This window comes from Microcaecilia unicolor, chromosome 4, assembly GCF_901765095.1.
Source record: "Microcaecilia unicolor chromosome 4, aMicUni1.1, whole genome shotgun sequence".
Classification (NCBI taxonomy): Eukaryota; Metazoa; Chordata; class Amphibia; order Gymnophiona; family Siphonopidae; genus Microcaecilia; species Microcaecilia unicolor.
Genome location: NC_044034.1, coordinates 255,728,050 through 255,750,429, shown reverse-complemented (window position 1 = coordinate 255,750,429; position 22,380 = coordinate 255,728,050). Strand labels below are relative to the sequence as shown.

The window sequence follows — 22,380 nt, the reverse complement described above, 5'->3', positions numbered from 1 at the left end:
CTTCAGCATTCCCTGTGAAATGATTTCCTTTTCACAAGCTGCCTTGGGTTACAGTCACTCTGTTTACTTAAGATAGTGCTCAAGTTTCTATTTTAAAAAGTCACATTCATTCAGATTGCTTATATTTCCCCTAGTTTGGAGTTCATGGGTCTCTCCCACATTCTTTCTTCACACCTTTTACTCCATTCTCTTGTATACCCTACTCTACATGTGCAGGGCACTAGGTACAATCATTTTTCAAGGAACTGTCTTTTTGTAATTGTTTCACATAAATTAGTATTTTCTATTCAGTTCAAAAGTTACAATGGTGACATCTGCTGGACCATTAGTGCAACTTTGCCCTCAAGCTCCAGACTTACAAAGTGGATCCTTTTAAATGACAATTAAAACATGTACAGAATGCAGCAGCTTGTCTGCTCCCAGGAACAAAGAGATTTGAGCATATTTCTCCACCTAAAAGGTTTACATTGGCTGCCAGTGAAATTTTGTGTACAATACAAAATATTGACTTTGATTCATCAATGTATATATGCTGTTAGTCCACAATATTTTATGGGTTCTCTATGTATGAACCACAATGAGAACTTCATTCCACGTCAAAGAGGCAGCTATCTGTGCCTGTTTTTCATTTTTTAGAAATGCGGAATCACACTTTCTCAATAGCTGGGAATAATTTGTGGAACCATCTTCCAGGTTATTTGAGGTTTTGCACCAACTCTTAACAATTTAAGAAATTGTTAAAAACTTTTTATTTTGTAAAAACATTTATGGCATAGAGACAAGTCTATTTATTTGGCCATTTTTCTCTATTTTATTTTTGATAGTCAAGATTTGTGATGTTATGTGATTCTAATGTATGTTTTGATATTGGGGATGTTTTGTTTTTTAAAAATAGCCTACTTTGATGTTAAAGCGGAATATAAATCTCTGAAATAAATAAACTTCTGCTGCCATGAGATCCACACCACTCAGACTCTCCTTAGCCATTGCCTGTTGAGAGATCACCACCAGCCATGTGTCTTTCATGCAGATGTCCAATGTTAATGTCACTTTAAGGTTCTAGCTACAGTTCAGAAGCTACTGTGTAATGCTGGTCTCTCAGAACTACCAGGAGTCCATGGTGCTGTCATATATTTTTTTGTATGAGTTGCTTTGGCAACTTGCTGAAGCCCCACTGAGTTTTATAGAATAAATAATTTGAGCTGATTTGCTGTGCTGCTAATTATCCAGACATGAAGGGGTCAGTTCTATCAGTCAGCACTTCCTTATAGGTGGCTCAATGCCACACAGTGAGAACTTATTCTATAATGGCATCTGAGCAACCAGATTCCATTATAGAATACTAGTGTAAACTGGTGGAGCACACCATATATTTAGGTGCCCGAAGTTACACTAGTCAAAGACCTGGTGTAATTGTAGATGCCCAAATGCAGCGAGGAGGGGGGGGGGGTGTATAAGTTATTGTATTCTGTAATTTGCATGTGCATGTGGCAGCCCTCCCAGGAACTTGGTCTGATCCAGTATGGAATATCTTATGTTCATTGCCTTGTCCAATCTCAGTTTTGCTAATTAAGGGGGTCTTTTACTAAGGCACGCTTGCGTTTTTAGTGCGCGCTAAAAATAGGTGCACTAAAAACGTGAGCGCGCCTTAGTAAAAGACCCAGGGGCATAATCGAACGGGGACGACCATCTCTAAGGGCGTCCATCTCTAAGGACATTCCGGCGAAGGGGCGAGTAAACCCGTATTATCAAAACAAGATGGATATCCATCTTTCATTTCGATAATACGGTCGGGGACACCCAAATCTCAACATTTAGGTCGACCTTTTTCAAGGCCAATCTTCTCACAGCTTCTTGATCTTGTTCGAATATAAATGAAACAAGTAAGGGATGCCCTTCTTTTTTCCATTATTGGCCGAGGGCGCCCATCTCTTAACCACGCACCCATCCCGCCTTCGGTACACTGCCGACACACTCCCGTGAACTTTGGTCATCCCCGTGATGGAAAGCAGTTGAGGACGCAAAAAATCGGCTTTCGATTATGCCAATTTGGGCAACCTCGGCAGAAGGACGCCCATCTCCCGATTTGTGTCGGAAGATGGGCGTCCTTCTCTTTCGAAAATAAGCTAGTAAGTGTGATCTTTGTTCTATAAATGGGATTCATTTCCTTTCTGTTTGTATTTATAACATTAATCTGTAGTCCTTCTCTATCTCCCTTAGTGAACATTCTATAAAATTATTTGTTCAATATTTCAAGTACATCTTGAGGTGACATTAACAGACCTGCCAAGTCTCCTGCATTCAGTGGGAGACTCCCGCTTTGGTGGGTCATCTCTTGTACTCTTGCCTAAGTGGGAAAGTCTCCCAATGAGACACACTGCTGGGCCAGGGGATCCACTGCTGCTGCTGCTGCTTCTCTCGATGAGCAGCAGCGGCCATAGCAAAACACGAAAGCAAGCACAGGGCTGCAGCAATCTTCAGGCATGCACTGTTGGCTCTGCTGGTCCTCTGCTCCCGGAATGGGAAGTTGATGTTAGCAGGGGCAGAGAACCGGCAAAGCCGACATCACATGTTTGAAGGCTGCTGCAGCTCTGCGCTTGCTTTTCTTGTTGTTTTGCTGCAGCAGCAGCTGCTGCTATTCATCTTAACTGGATAACGCAGAGTTAACCCGGGAGCTTTTACATGCTTCTAAATAGAAGGCTGTAAAGGCTCATACATTAATTTTTAAACAAGTACCACACACTAATGCAAATATTAATATGTGACCTGTAATTCAAAAAATAGAAAATGCCCTAAAAGGTGCTGCATTAAATCTGGACCTAGCACATGGGAATGTCCCACATTAGAATCTTTGACTCCTCCCTCTCCTTCTCTGCCCATATCCAGCAGACAGCCAAGACCTGTCGCTTCTTTCTCTATAACATCAGCCAAATTTGCCCCTTCCTCTCCGAGCACACCACCCGAACTCTCATCCACTCTCTCATCACCTCTTGCCTTGACTACTGCAACCTACTCCTCACTGGCCTCTCACTTAACCATCTATCCCCCCTTCAATCCATTCAGAATTCTGCTGTCCGTCTTATCGCCTAGACCGATATGCTCATATCACCCCTCTCCTCAAGTCACTTCACTGGCTTCCGATCAGGTACCGCATACAGTTCAAGCTTCTCCTACTAAACTACAAATGCACTCAATCTCATTACCTCTCTACCCTCATCTCCCCTTAAGCTCCTACCCGTAACCTCCGCTCACAGGACAAATCCCTCCTCTCAGTACCCTTCTCCACCACCGCCAACTCCAGGCTCCGCCCTTTCTGCCTCGCCTCACCCTATGCTTGGAATAAACTCCCTGAGCCCATACACCAAGCCCCCTCCCTGCCCATCTTCAAATCCTTGCTCAAAGCCCACCTCTTCAATGTCGCTTTCGACACCTAACCATTGTACCTCTATCCAGGAAATCTAGACTGCCCCCAATTTGATTGACTGCACTTTTTTGTCCTTTAGATTGTAAGCTCCTTTGAGCAGGGACTGTCCTTCTTTGTTAGATTGTACAGCGCTGCATAACCCTGGCAGCGCTTTAGAAATGTTAAATATTAGTAGTAGTATTAGAATACGTTAAGCCCAGATTTCAGTACACTTAGGGGCCCTTTTACAAAGCGGTGCTAAGCCCAACGCGGATTTACCACTTGCTCTTCCAGGACTACTGCCGGTCCAATGTGGCCACCATTGGTAGTCCCGCCCTGAGCAGGTGCCATTTCCAGGGGAAAAAGACCCCCCTCCCCCGGAAAAGGCTTGTGTGGCGGTAATTTGACATCGCTGAGTACGACTTGGTTAACGCCGGGTTTGCATGGGAGCTCTTACTGCATAGCCGTGTTTGCCTGGGGTCTTGTTACCCCTTTTACCAGCTTATCTTAGCTTTTTCAGATATTTTCGCCTATCTTCCTCTTTCTGTGATCTCTTGTAGTTTATGAAGGCTAACCTCTTTGTCCTTACCTTTTCAACTACTATTTTTGAGAATCTTTTTATTTATTTTCCTTACAAAAAATGTTTGTTGCCGTTGGAATAGTTCCTTTCATTTTGCCCACTGTTCTCCTTCTTCTTTCAGAAGTTCCCATCCATCTAACAACTTCTAGATTAATCCTCCATCTCAACACAGATTTTTGATGTCTAAAGTAACTAACTAACTAACTAACTAACTAACTAACTAACTAACTATCAAACATTTCTAAAGCGCTACTAGGGTTATGCAGAGCTGTACAATTTGAACATAGAAGGACAGTCCCTGCTCAAAGAGCTTACAATCTAAAAGACAAGAGAACAATCTAAAGACAAGTGAACAATCTAGAGGACGAGTGAACAGTTAATCTGATAGGGTGGATAGATTGGGGCATTTTATATTTCTCGAGCGGTTAGGCGCCGAAGGCAGCATTGAAGAGGTGAGTTTTAAGCAGAGATTTGAAGATGGGTAGGGAGGGGGCATGGCGTATGGGTAAAGGAAGATTGTTCCAGGCATAGGGTGAGGCAAGACAGAATGAGCGGAGCCTGGAGTTGGCAGTGGTGGAGAAGGGTACTGAGAGAAGGGCTTTGTCCTGTGAGCGGAGGTTGCGGGCGGGAACATAGGGGGAGATGAGGGTGGAGAGGTAGTGAGGAGCCACAGACTGAGTGCATTTGTAGGTAAGGAGGAGGAGCTTGAATTGTATGCAATATCTGATCGGAAGCCAATGAAGTGATTTAAGGAGAGGGGTGATATGAGTATATCGGTTTTGGCGGAATATAAGATGTGCAGCAGCGTTCTGAACGGATTGAAGGGGGGATAGATGGCCTAGTGGGAGGCCGGTGAGAAGTAAGTTGCAGTAATCAAGGCGAGAGGTAATGAGAGCATGGACGAGAGTTCTGGTGGTATGCTCAGAGAGGAAAGGGCGAATTTTGCTGATGTTGAAGAGGAAGAAGCGACAGGTCTTGGCAGTCTGTTGGATATGCGCAGAGAAGGAGAGGGAGGAGTCGAAGATGACTCCGAGGTTGCGGGCAGATGGGACGGGGAGGATGAGGGTGTTATCAACAGAGATGGAGAGTGGAGGAAGAGGAGAAGTGGGTTTAGGAGGAAAGACGAGGAGCTCGGTCTTGGACATGTTCAGCTTCAGGTGGCGGTTGGACATCCATGCCGCAATGTCGGATAAACAGGCTGATACCTTGGCCTGAGTCTCCGCGGTGATGTCAGGTGTGGAGAGGTATAGCTGGGTGTCATCAGCATAAAGATGATACTGAAAACCATGAGACGAGATCAGCGAGCCCAGGGAAGAGGTGTAGATTGAGAAGAGAAGGGGTCCAAGGACAGATCCCTGGGGAACTCCAACAGATAGTGGGATGGGAGTGGAGGAAGATCCATGGGAGTGTACCCTGAAGGTGCGGTGGGAGAGATAAGAGGAGAACCAGGAGAGGACAGGGCCTTGGAACCCAAAAGAGGACAGCGTGGCAAGAAGTAAATCATGATTGACAGTGTCAAACGCGGCGGAAAGATCGAGGAGGATGAGGATGGAGTAGTGACCTCTGGATTTGGCCAGGAGCAGGTCATTGCAAACTTTAGAGAGTGCCGTTTCAGTCGAGTGCAGAGGGCAAAAACCGGATTGAAGTGGATCGAGGATGGCATGAGAGGAGAGAAAATCAAGGCAGCGGCTATGAACGGCGCGCTCAAGTATTTTGGAAAGGAAGGGTAAAAGAGAGATGGGGCGGTAGTTGGAGGGGCAGGTAGGGTCAAGTGAAGGTTTTTTGAGGAGAGGTGTGACAACGGCGTGCTTGAAGGTGTCAGGGACAGTTGCAGTGGAGAGAGAGAGGTTGAGGATGCGACAGATGGCGGGGGTGACAGTATGGGAGATGGTGTTGAGTAGGTTGGTGGGGTTGGGATCAGAGGAACAGGTGGTGCATTTCGAGGAGGAAAGAAGGCGGGAAGTTTCATCCTCGGTGATCTCAGGAAAAGAGGAGAAAGAGACCTGGGTAGGTTGGATGAGGGAGAGGGTTAAAGGGTGAAGAGGAGGTGGTGGCTTGGTCGTGAACTCAAGGTTGATCTTTTGCACTTTGTCGTGGAAATAGTCGGCCAGTGATTGAGGAGAGAGAGAAGGGGGAGTAGGAGCGGGGGGCACTTTTAGGAGGGAGTTAAGGGTGGTGAAGAGACGACGAGGGTTGGAGCTGAGAGAATTGGTCAATTGGGTGTAATAGTCCTGTTTTGCACGGAATAGGGAGGAGTGGAGGGAGGATAGCATGAATTTGTAGTGGAGGAAGTCTGAAAGGGTACGAGATTTCCTCCAGAGGCGCTCAGCGGATCGGGTGCAGGAGCGAAGGTAACGGATGCAAGGAGTCAGCCAGGGCTGGGGATTGGTGCGTTTTGTGGGACGGGAGATGGATGGTGCGAGGGTATCCAAAGCAGAGGAGAGAGCGGTATTGTAAGCGGAGACCGCTTTGTTGACAGTTGCGGAGGACGTGATGGAGGGGAGGAGATTAAAGATAGTAGATGATAAGGTGGAGGGGTCAATAGCCTGGAGGTTCCTGGAGGTGGTGGTTAAAGTTTGACGGGGTGGAGGGGGGGGGTGAAGAAGTGTGAATGTGATCAGGTGATGGTCGGAGAGAGGAAGAGCTGAGATGTGGAAATTGGAGGGTGAGCCGGAGGAGGAGAGGACGAGGTCAAGACAATGGCCGTCACGGTGAGTAGGGGTGGTGGAGCACAGCTGGAGGTTGAAGGAGGATGTTAGGGTGAGGAACTTAGAAGCATGGGGGTCGGATAGGTCATCAGCATGTACGTTAAAGCATGTACGTTAAAGTCTCCGAGAATGAGGGATGGAGATGAGGGGTCAAGAAAGACAGAGAGCCAAGCATCAAAGTCGGTAAGGAAGGAAAGGAAGGATTTATCAGGGGGGCGGTAAATGACTGCCACTCTGAGTGGTAGTGGGTAGAATAGCCGGATGGAATGGGCTTCAAAGGATGAGAAGCAGTGAGACTGCGGAAGGTGGAGGGGTTGGAAACTACAGGAGGGTGAGAGTAGTAACCCAACGCCTCCGCCGCGGCCTACTCGGCGGGGCGTGTGGGAGAAGAGATAGCCTCCATGGCAGAGGGCTGCAACTGAGGCAGAGTCTTCCGGGGAGATCCAGGTTTCGGTTAGGGCGAGCAGTTGAAGGGAGCGAGAAATAAAGAGATCGTGGGTGAGAGACAGTTTGTTGCAGACTGAGTGGGCATTCCACAAAGCGCATGAGAAGGGGAGGGAGGAGGGGGGAAGGAGGGGAATAGAGACAAGATTGGAGACATCCCGGGATCGTTCGCAGGGATAGGACGGGGACAGGTGAGGGGGACCTGGATTAGGGTTAATGTCTCCCGCGGATAGCAGGAGGAGGAGCAAGAGAGTGCGGAGGAGGGTGGGGGAGGTCGGGCGACGAAGGCGACGAAGACGGGGTGTACTTAGGAGGAAAGGGGATGGGTTAATGGCAGGAAGGAAGTGCCGAAGGTTGAGAGCTAGGAAGGAGGAGGGGGACAAGAGGGATGGTGAGGTGAGGGATGGAGGTGAATAGGGTATTGCGGTGGCGGGCAGGGTGGGAGGGCAGCGGGTAGTTCTAATGGTAGACAGTGGGAGTGGGGGGGAAAGAAGGTTAGGAAGGGACAGGGCAAGGAAGAGAACATGGACAGGGGCCATAGGTGGTGACTGAGGTGTAACAGGTGACTGTATAGTGACTGAGGTGTTAAGCAGTTAACAGGTGTTAATGGGTGACTATGTAATGATTGAGGTGTTAAGCAGATAGATAGGGCTTGACGCTAGGTTTTGGGTTGGCGATTAGGTAAGTCAATGGCTGATAAGCTAGCAGGCAGGTAGGTAAGTCAAAGGCTGAGAGGCTCGCAAGCAGGCAGGCAGGTTACTCGATTTGTTAACAGGCAGATGGATTGGAGCAAGCCGGAACAAGCTGAAGCAAGCAGGAACAAGCCGGAACAGGCAGGAACAGATGGACAGGCTGGAACAAGCAGGAACAGATGAACTGTGTCAGGATGAGCAGACGGACAAGCTGGGAACAGGAAGACTGGAACGAGCTGCGATCAGGAAGACTGGAATGAGCTGGAACACGCTGGAGCAGAAGAATTGGAGTAAGCAAGGAGAGGCTGGGTCAGGCAGGCTGGAACACACTGGAGCCAATGGACAGCAGGGGGAAGGCTGGATCGGCGGCTGGAACTAGCTGGACACGCTGGATCCGGTGGACTGGGGCAAGCCGGAAGAAGCTGAATCAGGCGGACTGGAACACACTGGAGCCGATAGACTGAAAGGATCAGACGGGCTGGAACAAGCTGGGCTCAGAAGAACTGGAACGAGCTGGAACACGCTGGATCCGGTGGACTGGGGCAAGCCGGAAGAAGCTGAATCAGGCGGGCTGGAACAAACTGGGATCAGGAGGACTGGAACAAGCTTGAACACGCTGGAGCGGATTGACTGGAGCAAGCAGGGAGAAGCTGGATCAGGTGGACCGGGACACACTGGAGCCGATGGACTGGAACAGGCAGGGGGAAGGCTGGAACGGCGGACTGGAACAAGGTGGATCAGGAGCACTGGAACGAGCTGGATCCTGCTTGAGCCAGTGGACTGGAGCAAACACGGAGAAGCTGGATCAGGCAGGCTGGAACGAGCTGGAACATGCTGGAGCCAGTGGACTGGAGCAAACAGTGAGAAGCTGGATCAGGCGGACTGGAACACAGTGGAGCCGATAGACTGGAACAAGCAGGGGGAAAACTGGATCAAGCGGACTGGAACAAGCTGGAACACGTTGGAGCCGATGGACTGGAGCAAGCAGGGAGACGCTGGATCAGCGGTCTGGAGCAAGCAGGGAGAAGCTGGATCAGCGGACTGGAGCAAGCAGGGAGAGCTGGATCAGCGGACTGCTTGCCTGGGATCAGGAGGACTGGAACACACAGGAGCCGATAGACTGGAACAAGCAGGTGGGAAGCTGGATAAGGCGGACTGGAACAAGCAGGGATCTGGAGAGCTGGAACGAGCTGGAACAGGCTGGAGCAGGCAAGCAGGGAGAGGCTGGAGCGGGCAAGCAGGGAGAAGCTGGAGCAGGCAAGCAGGGAGAAGCTGGAGCGAGGGAGAGGCTGGAGCGAGTGGACTGTGCAGGCTGGAATAGTTGGGCAGCTACACACTGCCTTCAGAGCAGCGAAAGCGCAGAAGTCTGCCCCGCTGGGATCCGCAATGCCCCACTACGACTGGCCTGATCCCGAGGACTCAGCCATACGATGGGGGGCAGGCCGCAGCAGGATGAGCAGCGTGGGCGCCACGATCCGTGGCCAGCGAGGCCGTGCCCGGGCCGTTCCGGCTGGGGAATGCGGCGGCAGTGCTGGACAGAGTTCTCCACGGGGAGCTATTTCGGCGTACAGTTAAAGCTCTATGCGGTCCAGTCTTGCTGGCGGCACGATCTTAGGAGGTAGGCTAACTTACTGCAGTTCGCCTCAGGTCTCCCAGGCATGGGTTGCAGAGTGAGTAACTATTCGGTCACCGCGTGGTTGCCCGTTCAGGTCCATCGTCGGTAGTTCTGATCGCCGTTTCCGTAGATGCTGATCCCGGTTGGGGAGGTATTCCACCTTTCTGATGGTAGCGGGATAATTCAGCTCGTGGTTTCAGCGGCGATTCAGATGGGCTCTCGTCTTAGTGTCTGCTTCCGGATCGGGTCCCCAGGTCTTGGTCGTCAGCAGGTAGATGGGCCGCGTGGTGCGGACAGTTGGTCCTAAACTCACTGTTTGCCTTCTGGATCTATGGGCCCCGATTGGATTAATTGATTCAGGAAGGATTCGGCTCTGATCTAGTTCCTTCCCGGTCCGGTTGGGACAGCTCAGGTGGTCTGTTCGTTTGGGACCTCTGGAGCTCGTTAGTGGAGCTCCTTACCTGACGGCCACCTTGGAGTAAAAAAGTAGAGCCTTCACTTCTGATTAAATCCCCTCCACACCTGTCTTAATATTGAACCACACAATGCTGTGATCACCGGATGCCAGATGATCACCCACTATAAGATAAGAAACACTCTCTCCATTCATATACACTAACTCCAGTATGGCCCCATCCTGCGTGGGTTCCATTACCAATTGCTGGAACAATTCTTCCTGTAGAGAATCCCAAGTTCTCCCTACTTCTAGAAGACCCTCAAAAGGGATACCCCCAATCAAAATCTGACATATAAAAATCACCTATTAGTAGTACTTCCCTCTTCACAGCTATATTTTGAATGTCTTCAATTAAATCTCTGTCCACTTTGTGAAGGAGACCAGCATTTCACATCAATGTAAATACTTTTTCCATTCCCTCTTTCCAGATTGACCCACAGTGCCTCTTCTTTTCCCCTTATGTCCTACAATTCTGTTGCTTAATACCACTTTTCATCCCTTTCTTCCTACTCTATCTTTCCTGAACAGATTATAGCCCGGTATAACTATATCTCAATCATGGTTCTCCTTGAGCCACATCTCTGTGACCATCACTAAATCCAAATCAGCTTCTTCAATCACAGTATCTACATCCACAACCTTTGACAGAGCCTACCCACTACTGAAAGATCTTCACTGGCTCCTAATCAAAGCATGGATATCCCTTAAATTATCCACCCTAATTAATAGAATAATCTATGGTCTAGCACCAGACTATATGACAACCTTGATCGACCTCCCAACACGCAGCTCAACACCAGGCACCTGTAATTATCTGACTCTCAACTTCTCACAATGACAGGGCATCAAAAATAAAACCAAGCATGCAGCAAACTTTAACTATTTAGGCACACAACTCTGGAACTCACTACCAAAGGATATAAGAAGCATAACCAACTATGAAAAATTGCGGAGACATCAAAAAGCCTTCCTCTTCAAAGAACACTTCTATGAAGAAATCAAATAAATGAACCAACAAATCAAATAACTCATTATCCAAACAACCGTTGCCTTATTCAAATAGGATATCATCCCTCACCTCTAACTCTACAATGACTACGTCTATGATATGCTCCCAAGGGATCAATCTATCGACCGTCAATTCCATTTTAAAGGTTATCAATTGTAATTCACACATAGAATAAATCACTCATTATGTAACTTTGACACAGATGGACTCACTCTGTATTCCATCCCCTAATTTAACACAAATTGTCAATTTTTCGACTGCCTCCTGTTTGCAACCTTTCTCCCCTATTGTAAGCCACATTGAAATAATTCTTTATTGTATAATGTAGGGTATACATGTTATAATAAATAAATAAATACATTTCTCATAGTAGGGGCAGTAATATACACTGCTTTCCAGATGTTGCCCCTTTTTTCTATTTGTATAGAGGTATTTAATTTTTCTCTTACCTTGGGGTTTATACTTATATTGGGGCTCTGGTCACCCAGCTCCAATGACTCTAGTTTAAAACACTCTTCAGTAGTTTAGTCAGTCTGCTGCTGAAGACACTTCTTCATTTATTTTGACAAATGGACATCATCTCTTTTCAACAGCCTTCAACCACTGGATGATCAGGTACGGGGCTCTTAGACCCTTGATTATGAGGGGAGGGGCCTTGGGGAGTGGGGGTTCTGGATCAGGGTGGAGGTGGGGGTTGCATTGACACCACAACCCCGTTAAGCTCCAGTCCAGGAACATCGAGCTGTAGCTTTGAGGCCCGATGCTCTTGGGCCACTGGAATAATGCTGATTGCTTTATTTATTTACCACAAGAGTCCGCAACCTATGTTACTGAGACAACACAGGTTGAAGACTTCTGTGGTAAATCAAGGAACACCTTGACAACTTCCCCCCTTAGATGGGAATACTGATCTTACAGTCATTGTAAAATATAACACAAACATAACACATACTGTGGTAGATAAACCAAATGATTGCACACTTCCTGCCACATAAAGATTGTAGCTTATTACCTTTTAGTGCAAAAGGAAAATGGGATGCCTATACAGGTTTCCATGTGCTCTGTTCTAATGACCTGGTTTACATTTTCAGCCCGGACAATGCACTTCTTAGTGGGATAGACAAGCACTGCTGAATTTCAATAGTTTTCTTCTTGGAGATTATTTTCTTTATTTTAAAATAAGAGCAGGAAACGAAATAACACTAGAAGCATAAAGTCAAAGAATATGGATTTCCATGCTACAGTTAGCTAAAATGTCCACTTGGTGTCACTGTTCCTTAAATATATGTATAGCATAGGTCTATGATCATGACAGGTTTTGCCTTTCCAAACATGATTCTAGTTGGTATAAGAACATAAGTATTACCATACTGGGACAGACTGAAGGCCCATCAAGTTCAGTATCCTCTTTCTTACAATGGTCAATCCAGCTATATGCTATTCTACACATAATCCATGACAATCGATAACATCATAGTACTGGCCTGCTTCTGCTATTTTTTCTTACCTCTTCTTTGTCAGTATGAACCCCTTTAGATAACACTTGAATAGCATTTGGAGGCAGGTTTTAGACAGGACATGGAGAAGGGAATGTAAAAGTCCAGGTTATGACATGGAAAATTTCCATAGTACTAATTTCCATAGCCTGTTCAAACCATTCCCTCTCCCTACCTCTGCTATGACTCCCTGCAAGGTAAATATGGAGTGCATCACCACATATAAATGGCCCCCTCAAATTTGTCAAAACACATGTGGACTGTGAAAAATTGCAGGAAGACCTTAGGAAACTGGAAGACTGGGCATCAAAATGGCAGATGAAATGTAATGTGGACAAATGCAAGGTAATGTACATTGGGAAGAATAATCCGAATCATAATTACCTGATGCTAGGGTCCACTTTAGGAGTCAGCACTCAAGAAAAAGGTATCATTGTAGACAATACACTGAATCTTTTGCCCAGTATTCACTGGTGGCCAAAAAAACAAACAAGATGCTAGGAATTATTAGGAAAGGGATGGCAAATAAGACCAAGAATATTATAATGCATCTTTATCGGTCCATGGTGAAACCTCACCTTGAGTATTGCGTTCAATTCTGGTAGCTATATCTCAAAAAAGATATAGCAGAATTAGAAAAGGTTCAAAGTAGAGCAACCAAAATGATAAAGGGGATGGAACTCCTCTCATATGATGAAAGGCTAAAGAGGTTAGGGCTCTTCAGCTTGGAAAAGAGATGGCTCAAGGATATAATAGAGGTCTATAAAACCCTAAGTGCTCTAGAATGGGTAAAAGTGAATCAGTATTTCACTCTTTCAAAAAGTACAAAGACCAGGGAACACCCAATGAAATTACATAGAAATACTTTTAAAACAAATAGGAAGACATTTTTCACTCAAAGATTAGTTAAACTCTGGAACTTGTTGCCAGAGGATATAGAAACAACGGTTAGCATATCTGGGTTTAAAAGGTTTGAACAAGTACCTAGAGGAAAATTCCTGTTATTGAGATGGACATAGGGAAAGTACATAAGTACATAAGTATTGCCATACTGGGACAGACCAATGATCCATCAAGCCCAGCATCCTGTTTCCAACAGTGGCCAATCCAGGTCACAAATACCTGGCAAGATCCCCAAAAAGTACAAAAACATTTTATGCTGCTTATCCCAGAAATAAGCAGTGGATTTTCCCCAAGTCCATTTTAATAATGGTCTATGGACCTTTCCTTTAGGAAGCTTTCCAAACCTTTTTTAAAGCCCGCTAAGCTAACTGCCTTTACCACATTCTCTGGCAACGAATTCCAGAGTTTAATTACATGTTGGGTGAAGAAAAATTTTCTCTGAGTCGTTTTAAATTTACTACTTTGTTGCTTCATTGAATGCCCCCAAGTCCTAGTATTTTTGGAAAGAGTAAACAGACGCTTCATGTCTACCCTTTCCACTCCACTCATTATTTTATAGACCTCAGCCGTCTGTTCTCCAAGCTGAAGAACCCTAGCCACTTTAGCCTTTCCTCATAGGGAAGTCGTCCCATCCCCTTTATTATTTTTGTCGCCCTTCTCTGCACCTTTTCTAATTCCAGTTTATCTTTTTTGAGATGCGGTGACCAGAATTGAACACAATATTCGAGGTGCGGTCACACCATGGAGCAATACAAAGGCATTATAACGTCCTCATTTTTGTTTTCCATTCCTTTCCTAATAATACCTAACATTCTATTTGCTTTCTTAGCCACCACAGCACACTGAGCAGAAGGTTTCAACGTATTATCAACGACAACACCAAGATCCCTTTCTTGGTCGGTGACTCCTAACGTGGAACCTTGCATTACGTAGCTATAGTTTGGGTTCCTCTTTCCCACATGCATCACTTTGCACTTGCTCACATTAAACGTCATCTGCCATTTAGACACCCGGTCTCCTAGTCTGGTAACGTCCTCTTGTAATTTTTCTCAATCCTCTTGCGATTTAACAACTTTGAATAACTTTGTGTCGTCAGCAAATTTAATTACCTCACTAGTTACTCCCATCTCTAGGTCATTTATAAATATGTTAAAAAGAAGTGGTCCCAGCACAGACCCCTGGGTAACCCCACTAACTCTACCCTTCTCCATTGAGAATACTGACCACTGCTTGCTTTGGGACTGGTAGCATGGAATGTTGCTACTATTTGAGTCTCTGCCAGGTACTTGTGACCTGGATCGGCCATTGTTAGAAACAAGATACTAGGCTAGATGGATCATTAGTCTGACCCAGTCTGGCTATAATTATGTTCTTATGGCATTTGCACATGTATAGAAAATCCAATCTACACATTTAATGATGCTACTACTGCATGAGGAGGCTTTTAAAATAAGGGCCATTATTTTCTGAAATGTTCATGCTCCTTAATAACAATGCCATTAAACCAAATTTTTGAACTTTCCTTCCAACTCTTTGTTTTCTTCACTGGCATGTGATATTGAATTTTGTTCCAGAATCTGTAGCTTGGATAGGTAGCAGAAACAGATTTTGCCTTCCAGGAAACCACTGGCAAAACAGTGAGGGCTTTCTTTACAATGGGAGGTAAAGAGTTTGGCTCCTGGAAGGTCTTGTATTTGATTAAAATTAGTTTTAGCTTATTGTCTTCTATGGTGCACTTTATAGCTGTTTCCAACTCAAAGATGCTGGGTCCATTGATGTACCTAGGGCTCAGGATAAATATTGCTCTTCTGCATCTTTTAATGTATTTTACAATATCTTCAATGTAAGCTGGAAAAAAGCAAGAAAAAGAAATATGGATTAATCTCAGTGAAACAAGAACATAAAGATATAAATCTAACTACACGTGGAGGGGCATAATCGAACGGAAACGCCTATCTCCATGGGCGTTTATCTCCGAGAACGGGTCCATGAAGGGGTGGGACGAACCGAATTTTCGAAAAAAATGGATGTTTTTGAGCTGGGCGTTTGTTTTTTTTTAGCGATAATGGAAACTAAAAACGCCCAGCTCAAAAATGTCCTAATCCAAGTCATTTGGTCGTGGGAGGGGCCAGGATTCGTAGTACACTCGCCCCCCTAATATGCCAGGACACCAACTGGGCACCCTAGGTCAGTGCGGTGGACTTGAGAAAAAGCTCCCATATGTATAGCTCCCTTACCACGGGTGCTGAGCTCCCAACCCCCCTCCCCCAAAACCCAATACCCACAAATGTACAACACTACCATAGCTCTTAGGGGTGAAGGGGGCACCTATGTGGTTACAGTGGGTTTTGGAGGCCTCCCATTTACCAACACAAGTGTTACAGGTGGGGGGGATGGGCCTGGGGCCACCTGGCTGAAGTGCACTGTGGTACCCACTAAAAGTGCTCCAGGGACCTGCATACAAGCAAGCCTCTAGGACTGGTTGCTGCTATATTTATTTATTTATTGCATTTGTATCCCACATTATCCCACCTTTTTGCAGGCTCAATGTGGCTTACAATACATCATGAGTACTGGAAATAACATTGGCACACCAGTTGACACCTGAAGACTAATCTCTCCGAAAACGTCCTTTATTGGAATAACCGCCTTTACTCACAGTTAACTGCAGATCAGAGTTGTGCCCCACTGGCAACGAGTCTCCCTGGTACTGAGATTAGCAGTAGGTCAGAGCTGGCAGAATGCTGTACAATGCCCTCTTTCAGCCACATTCAAGGTAAGAACTAAGTTCTGTAACATGGCTACCACAGGAAAGGGAACTAAAACTGGCTTACAAAAATGGCCACTACCGCATGGACTACAACAGGAAACACAACAGGGCACACTCTGACCCAGTAGGCAGGGGGAGAAGAGCCTACCAACTACCAACATCGTGAGACTGTAACACAAGCTAATGAAATCACGGAGCCCAATACCCTACACCCACCACAATACAATGCTGATGTGACCCTGTACTGCACCCGAGAGCCACATCTGACCCAGGGAAAGACTGTGAGAGGATAGAACACATTCTGTTGTCAAGGAGGTGGGTACGGCATTTGAGACTGGCATAGAGGCTGGAGAAAAAGTTTGTAAAGTGGGTTTTTTTTGGTGGGAGGGGGTTAGTGACCACTGGGGGAGTCCGGAGAGGTCATCCCCGATTCCCTCCAGTGGTCATCTGGGCAGTTGGAGCACTTTTTTGGGACTTGTTTGTGAAAAAAAAGGGTCCAAAAAAGTGACCCAAAATCGCGGTCAAAACGCCTTTTTTTCCGATTATCAGCTAAAGACACCCATCTCTCCTCGGCTGATAACCATGCCCCAGTTCCACCTCCACCATGCCTCCGACACGCCCCCGTCAACTTTATTCGTTTCCGCGACGCAGTGCAGTTGGAAGCGCCCAAAATCGGCTTTCGATTATACCGATTTGGGCGCCTTTGCGAGACAAATGTCTATCTCCCGATTTAGGTCGCACTATAGACGTTTTTCTCTTTCGAAAATAAGCTGGACAGTTACTACAGTTTCTTGGTACATAGCTTGAACAACCCTGAACAAAATCATTTTCACTTCACTTTCTTAGGGGCCCTTTTTCTACAGCTTAGCACATGCTGAGGGGATCTTTTTACAAAGACACAGTAGCATTTTTAGCATGTGCTAATTATTAGCATTAGGAATATATGGGCATCTCTAGTGTTTAATGCATGCTTATTTTTAGTATATACTAAAAACACTAGCGCGACTTTGTAAAAGGACCCATACAGAATTAGCGCAGGCTAAATGCTAAGAATGTTATCTTCTGTGTATTCAGTACTTTACATTCATGCAGGGTTTTTAAATTTTATGTTTTACATAAATTGCATTAAGTGGGATCTTACCTCCTCCAGGAAGGATGTCTCTTTCAATCAGGCATAGTTTGTACCCATATACTTTTTCCAGCACTTCTGGAAGATACTCTACTGCAAATCTCTCCTCCTCAAAGTAACTCTCTTTCTCTTTGTCACTGTAGTCAAATGAGCCCTGCTTTGCGTATGAGACAAATGCATCAAATTCTTTGTGGTCTGTAAAAAAGAAGATCATTGAACAGTTGCGTAACCACCCTCTAGGTTTTCTTACTAAAATTGTGTTCCTTTATTTATTGGGATTTATTAACCGCCATTATGAAGAGATTCACCCAAGATAGTGGAACAGATCTGGTAAATGTAAAGAACAGTACGATCCATCTAGTAAGTGCATATCCAGGGAAGCAAGAGGGGACTTCACCAGTGGCATAACCAACCAGCCAATTTAGGATGGGACTGAGACCAAAGTGGGTGGGCCAAAATTTTTTTCTCTGGCCCTCCGCCTCTTGGTGCCCCCCCCCCCCCCAAGGTAAACAAAATACTTCTACTGGAGGGGATCCTTAAGCCCCACCAACTGAAGACCTCCTCCCCACTGAAGAAACTTACATCTTGAGCAACTGGTGGCAGTAGCCCCAAGCCACTGCTGCCAGCCACTAACCTCCATGTATGCTCAGTTTCATGCATGTTTGAAAACAGAGCATGTACAGGGAAGTGCTGGCAGCTGGCAGAAAAAGCTCAGGGACACTGCCACTGGCCACCCACAATGTAAGTTTCTTCAGCGGCGAGGAGGTCTTTGCCTGGCAGGGCTTGGGGATATCCACCAGCCACACTAAGGGAGAACAAATTTTGGGTGGGCCTGAGCCCAAAGTGGGTGGGCTTTGGCCCACCAGTGACTACACCACTGGACTTCACTGTACTAAAAAGAGAAGACTAGAATTTTTCAGAGAAGGCACTAATAGAAAAGGAACTATTTTCTCTCCCCCAACAGTGATCTAAAGAGTGCTAGCAGCATTGTTTGAGCTGTGTATTTTCCTGGGAGCAATCACAAACCAAGAAGATGAGTTGTCTCCTTGATTTTTACAGTATAGATGAGCAGGAAGCAAGATTTAAGGTTTCTCATCTTATTTTACTCTACGTTTGAGGTCATGAAACCAGGGGTGTAGCCAGACCTCATTGGGAGGGGGGGAGCCAGAGCCCAAAGTGTGGGGGCACATTTTAGCCTGCCTCCCCCAACCACCACCCTCCCCCTGCTGCCATTGCTTCCGACCACCCTCCGCTACCGCCGCCACCACCACCGCCACCGCCACAAGGTACCTTTGCTGGTGGGGGTCCCCAACCCCCACCAGATGAAGCGTTTATCTGTCATACGCTGGTCTCGTACTTGCTTCCTTTCCTGTTTTCAACAAGAGCATGCATAGCGCGACTGGAAACAGGGGAGGAGGCAAGTGCGAGACCAGCATAGGTCAGATAAACGCTTCAGCTGGTTGGGGTTGGGGACCCCTGCCAGCCAAACCAGTGGCCCCAGAGCCAACATGGGGGCCCAGGCCCCTTTGGCCCCCCATAGCTACGTCACTGCATGAAACAAAGGAGTTTTGAGTTACAAAAATAAGAAAAGCCATATTAAGTCAGAGCAAGGTCCATTGAGCCCAGCATCTCTGACATTTGCAAGCTCCATCAGAATTGCTGGGTGGAACAACTCATTTTGAACATGTTTCTCCTGTACTTTGGTCATTACATTGGTTACCTATTCAGTTTTGAATGCTATATAAGATTGCATGTTTGATTCATCAGATTTTGTACGCAGACTCTACCCCATGGTATCATGAGGAAATTATTTCTTTGTATCAGCCATTGAGGGCTTTGCGGTCTGAGAAAGCAATGTTGTTGGCTACATGGGTTTTGCGTTCTGTAAAAAAATGTTTGTACTGGGAAGACAGCTTTTTTTATTGCTGGTTTTATCTGTTTAGAATATCTTACCTGGACCTCTGAGATTGTGTAGCTCTATGATGCAATTTTGTAAATTGTTAAAGACACACCTTTTATGAAAGTTGGGGATGTTTTTTTCAAATTTTTATCTGTTCAATTTAAGAAGTGATTTCTGAAATATTTCCTCAATTATTGCTTTAAAAGGGGTGAAGCCTGTGAAAACTGGGATTACTTTAATCAGTGGGATTTGAATTAGAGACTTCTGGTTTTTAAAAGAGAAAGAATGTAATCAGAAGTATTATTTCTAACTAATATTGGACAATAAGTATGTTTTCAATGAAATGATTTGACTATACACCGTATTGGCCTTGAAGAAGCCAACCCAATGACCAATGTGGAATAATGAATTAGACGAGTAATATCTGGGGATAATCAGATTAATACCACTTTTTTTTCTTACTGTTTAATTGATCTCCTTGTCTTGTTTCACTCTCCCTATTTAGTGGTCTAAGGAAGAGAATAGAATTACCTGATTGAAATAATTCCTATATATTACCTTCTCTGTATTTCTGGCAAGTTGTTTTATCGCTTGTAAAATTTAAATGGTTATAAATAAAATTTAAAAAAAAGAAGTGATTTCTGTGCATGATTTTATTGTGTATGTTTTATTGTGAGTCACTTAGTTGTAGGAGGCATAGAAATTTTAAAATAAATAAATACACACAGAGAGTGATCAGAACGCTAACCACTTATATTACCTTTCTATCTTGTTAGCCTTTCCTATCATTTTATGGAGTTCTGATTTCTTGTTGACATATTATTTGTAAACTGCTTTGATTCTTTTTTTGTGACGAGTGGTAATAAATATAAACATAAATAGATCATAACCACTTTCATAGGATGACAGGACAGATTACACGATGAGTCATTGCTGATCACAGGACAAATGGATCAGAACCAGTCACACTGGGTCTCAAGACTAAGAGCTCTAAAATGATTTTGCCAAACCACACACAAAAGAAGCATAGCAGGAAATGAGTCAAAGTTTCTAAAGGGCTGCAGAGAAAGCGGAAAACAAGAGGACATTATTTAAAAAAAAAAAAAAACAGCTTTCTTCATCCTGCCCAACTGATGCTCAGAAACACAACACTGGGTTCTAAGAAAAAATTAAAATGAAGCTTTCCTGGAGAAGGCAAGATGAAACAACAAAAACTAAAACAATGCAGAGCAAGGAGAGAGAAGAAAGCACAAGTAGACATCGGAAAACCAAATGACATTTCAGATTTAACACCAGTCAGATATTGGGGACCTCTATAATTCAGAACTTTCAGAGTTAAAGTTTTCTTTGGCCTTCGTTACTTAAGGTGTGACACAGAAATGTGGATTAATATACTTTCTATCTACTCTTATTGCTCTAGTGTTGCACTTTGTTAAGACTGATAATTCCAGGGTAAATATATGATGATGATTTATTGTGATAACATATTCCAGATTTAGTATAGCATACGAAGGCATATCTTGAGAGCATCTCAGTGGTTTCTCTTCTTCTGACTGGCTACCAACTTTTACTTTATTTTATTATTATTTTTAACCTTTTTCTTTGGCATGCATCTGCTTCAGTTTGATTGTTTTTCCTATCTAAACTGGTGTTCTTTTCTTGTTAAATTTGGTTTGTTTAGTTGTTTGTGAACTGCCTAGACCTATACCCCAGACTGGGCATTATAGAAAATTTTAATAAACCATAAACCTAACTTCCTGCCCAGGGTAGAGGAAAATAAGCTTATCAAACATAAGAATATAACAATTATCATAGTGGATCAGACTACAGGTCCGTCAAGCATAATATCCTGTTTCTAACAGTTGCCAATCCAAATCACAAGTACCTGGCAGGATCTCTAGATACCCAAAGTGATACTCTAAGAGATAAGCAGTGATTTTCCCCAGGCCTACCTTAATAATCATTTATGGATTTTTCCTCCTGGAATTGTCCAAATTTGTTTTAACCCCACTATGATAACTGCTTTTACCACATCACCTGGCAACAAATTCCAGAGTCTATCTGTCAAGGGAAAACATTTTCTCCTATTTATTTTGTATGTACTACTTTGTAACTTTATGACATGTTCCTTAGGCTTTGTACCTTTTGTAAGTAACGTTTGATTCATGTATATCTCTTCCATTCCACTTTTATAGACTTCTATCAAATTTCTCAATTATCAGTCATCTCTTCTCCAAGCTGAAGAACCTTAACCTCTTTAGTCTTTCCTCATATGTTTATGTTTTCTAATTCTGCTATTTCTTTTTGAGAAGCAATGATGAGAATGGTATGCATACTCAACGTGTGGTCACACTATGGAGAGACACAGAGGCATTATGGTATTCTTTATTTTATTCTCTGTTCCTTTCCTAATAATTCCTATTATCAAGCTTGCTTTTTCTGGTCATTGCGGCAAAGGTAAGCAGATCTCAAGATATTGTTGCCTCTCCTTTTGACCTTCTTCCTCAAGAGAGACTAGTGCTACTCCCTCCCCGAAAACAATATTTTCATCTTGTAGCAACCTATTCCTATTTCCCTTTCATATCCCTCTTACCCCCAAGTTATTATCACTCCTATCCCTCTCTTCCCAGGAGCTCACTACCCATCATCTCCCCTTTCATGCAGACCCACCATCCCTTTCTCTAATGAGTGACAGCTGTCACTTTCTCCTTCACCACCTAACAACTTAAATCTATCATTCCCTATTTCCCTAAAGAAGACCACTATCCATCTTTAATCAGCAAATGGCAGTATCATTCTCCATAGGGATAACTATCTTCCTCAGCAGAATATTGCTGCTGCTGCTGCTGCTACTACTACTCTTCCTCTTTGAGGGGTTAGCCCCTTATCTGCAACCCCCCATTCAATGTAGTGTAGGCGCGTGTTTTGGACACGCACAGATCCATTTTTCAGCGCCTGTAAAAAAGGCCTTTTAAAATTTTTTTGCTGAAAATGGATGTGCGGCAAAATAAAAATTAGCGTGCATATATTTTGGGTCTGAGACCTTTCTGCCACCCATTGACTTAGTAGTAAAGTCTCACACATTAACCATGTGGTAATCATCAATGATCGTAGAATGACAATTACCACCCGGTTTCTGCCGCATGCCCAAATTCTGCTGTAGAATAAGTGCTCATTGATTTGCAATGGAAAAATTACCACTAACTAACTAACAAGACAAATTGAGGGTCCCTTTCACTAAGCTGCGTAGGTGCCTACGCACACCCAGCGTGTG

At 44.8% G+C, this 22,380-nt stretch overlaps 1 protein-coding gene across 1 annotated transcript in view; it reads right to left on the bottom strand.

Annotated features, from left to right (window-relative positions):
- Positions 1-14,634: 14,634 nt before the first annotated feature.
- Positions 14,635-22,380, bottom strand: part of IL18RAP (interleukin 18 receptor accessory protein) — a 62,011-nt gene continuing 54,265 nt past the window's right edge. The window contains exons 9-10 of the mRNA XM_030199549.1: positions 17,219-17,401; positions 14,635-15,155 (exon numbers count right to left, since the gene is read on the bottom strand). Coding sequence (XP_030055409.1) covers positions 14,767-15,155; positions 17,219-17,401 — 572 coding nt within the window. The 3' untranslated portion in view covers positions 14,635-14,766. The remainder of the gene's footprint in view (positions 15,156-17,218; positions 17,402-22,380) is intronic.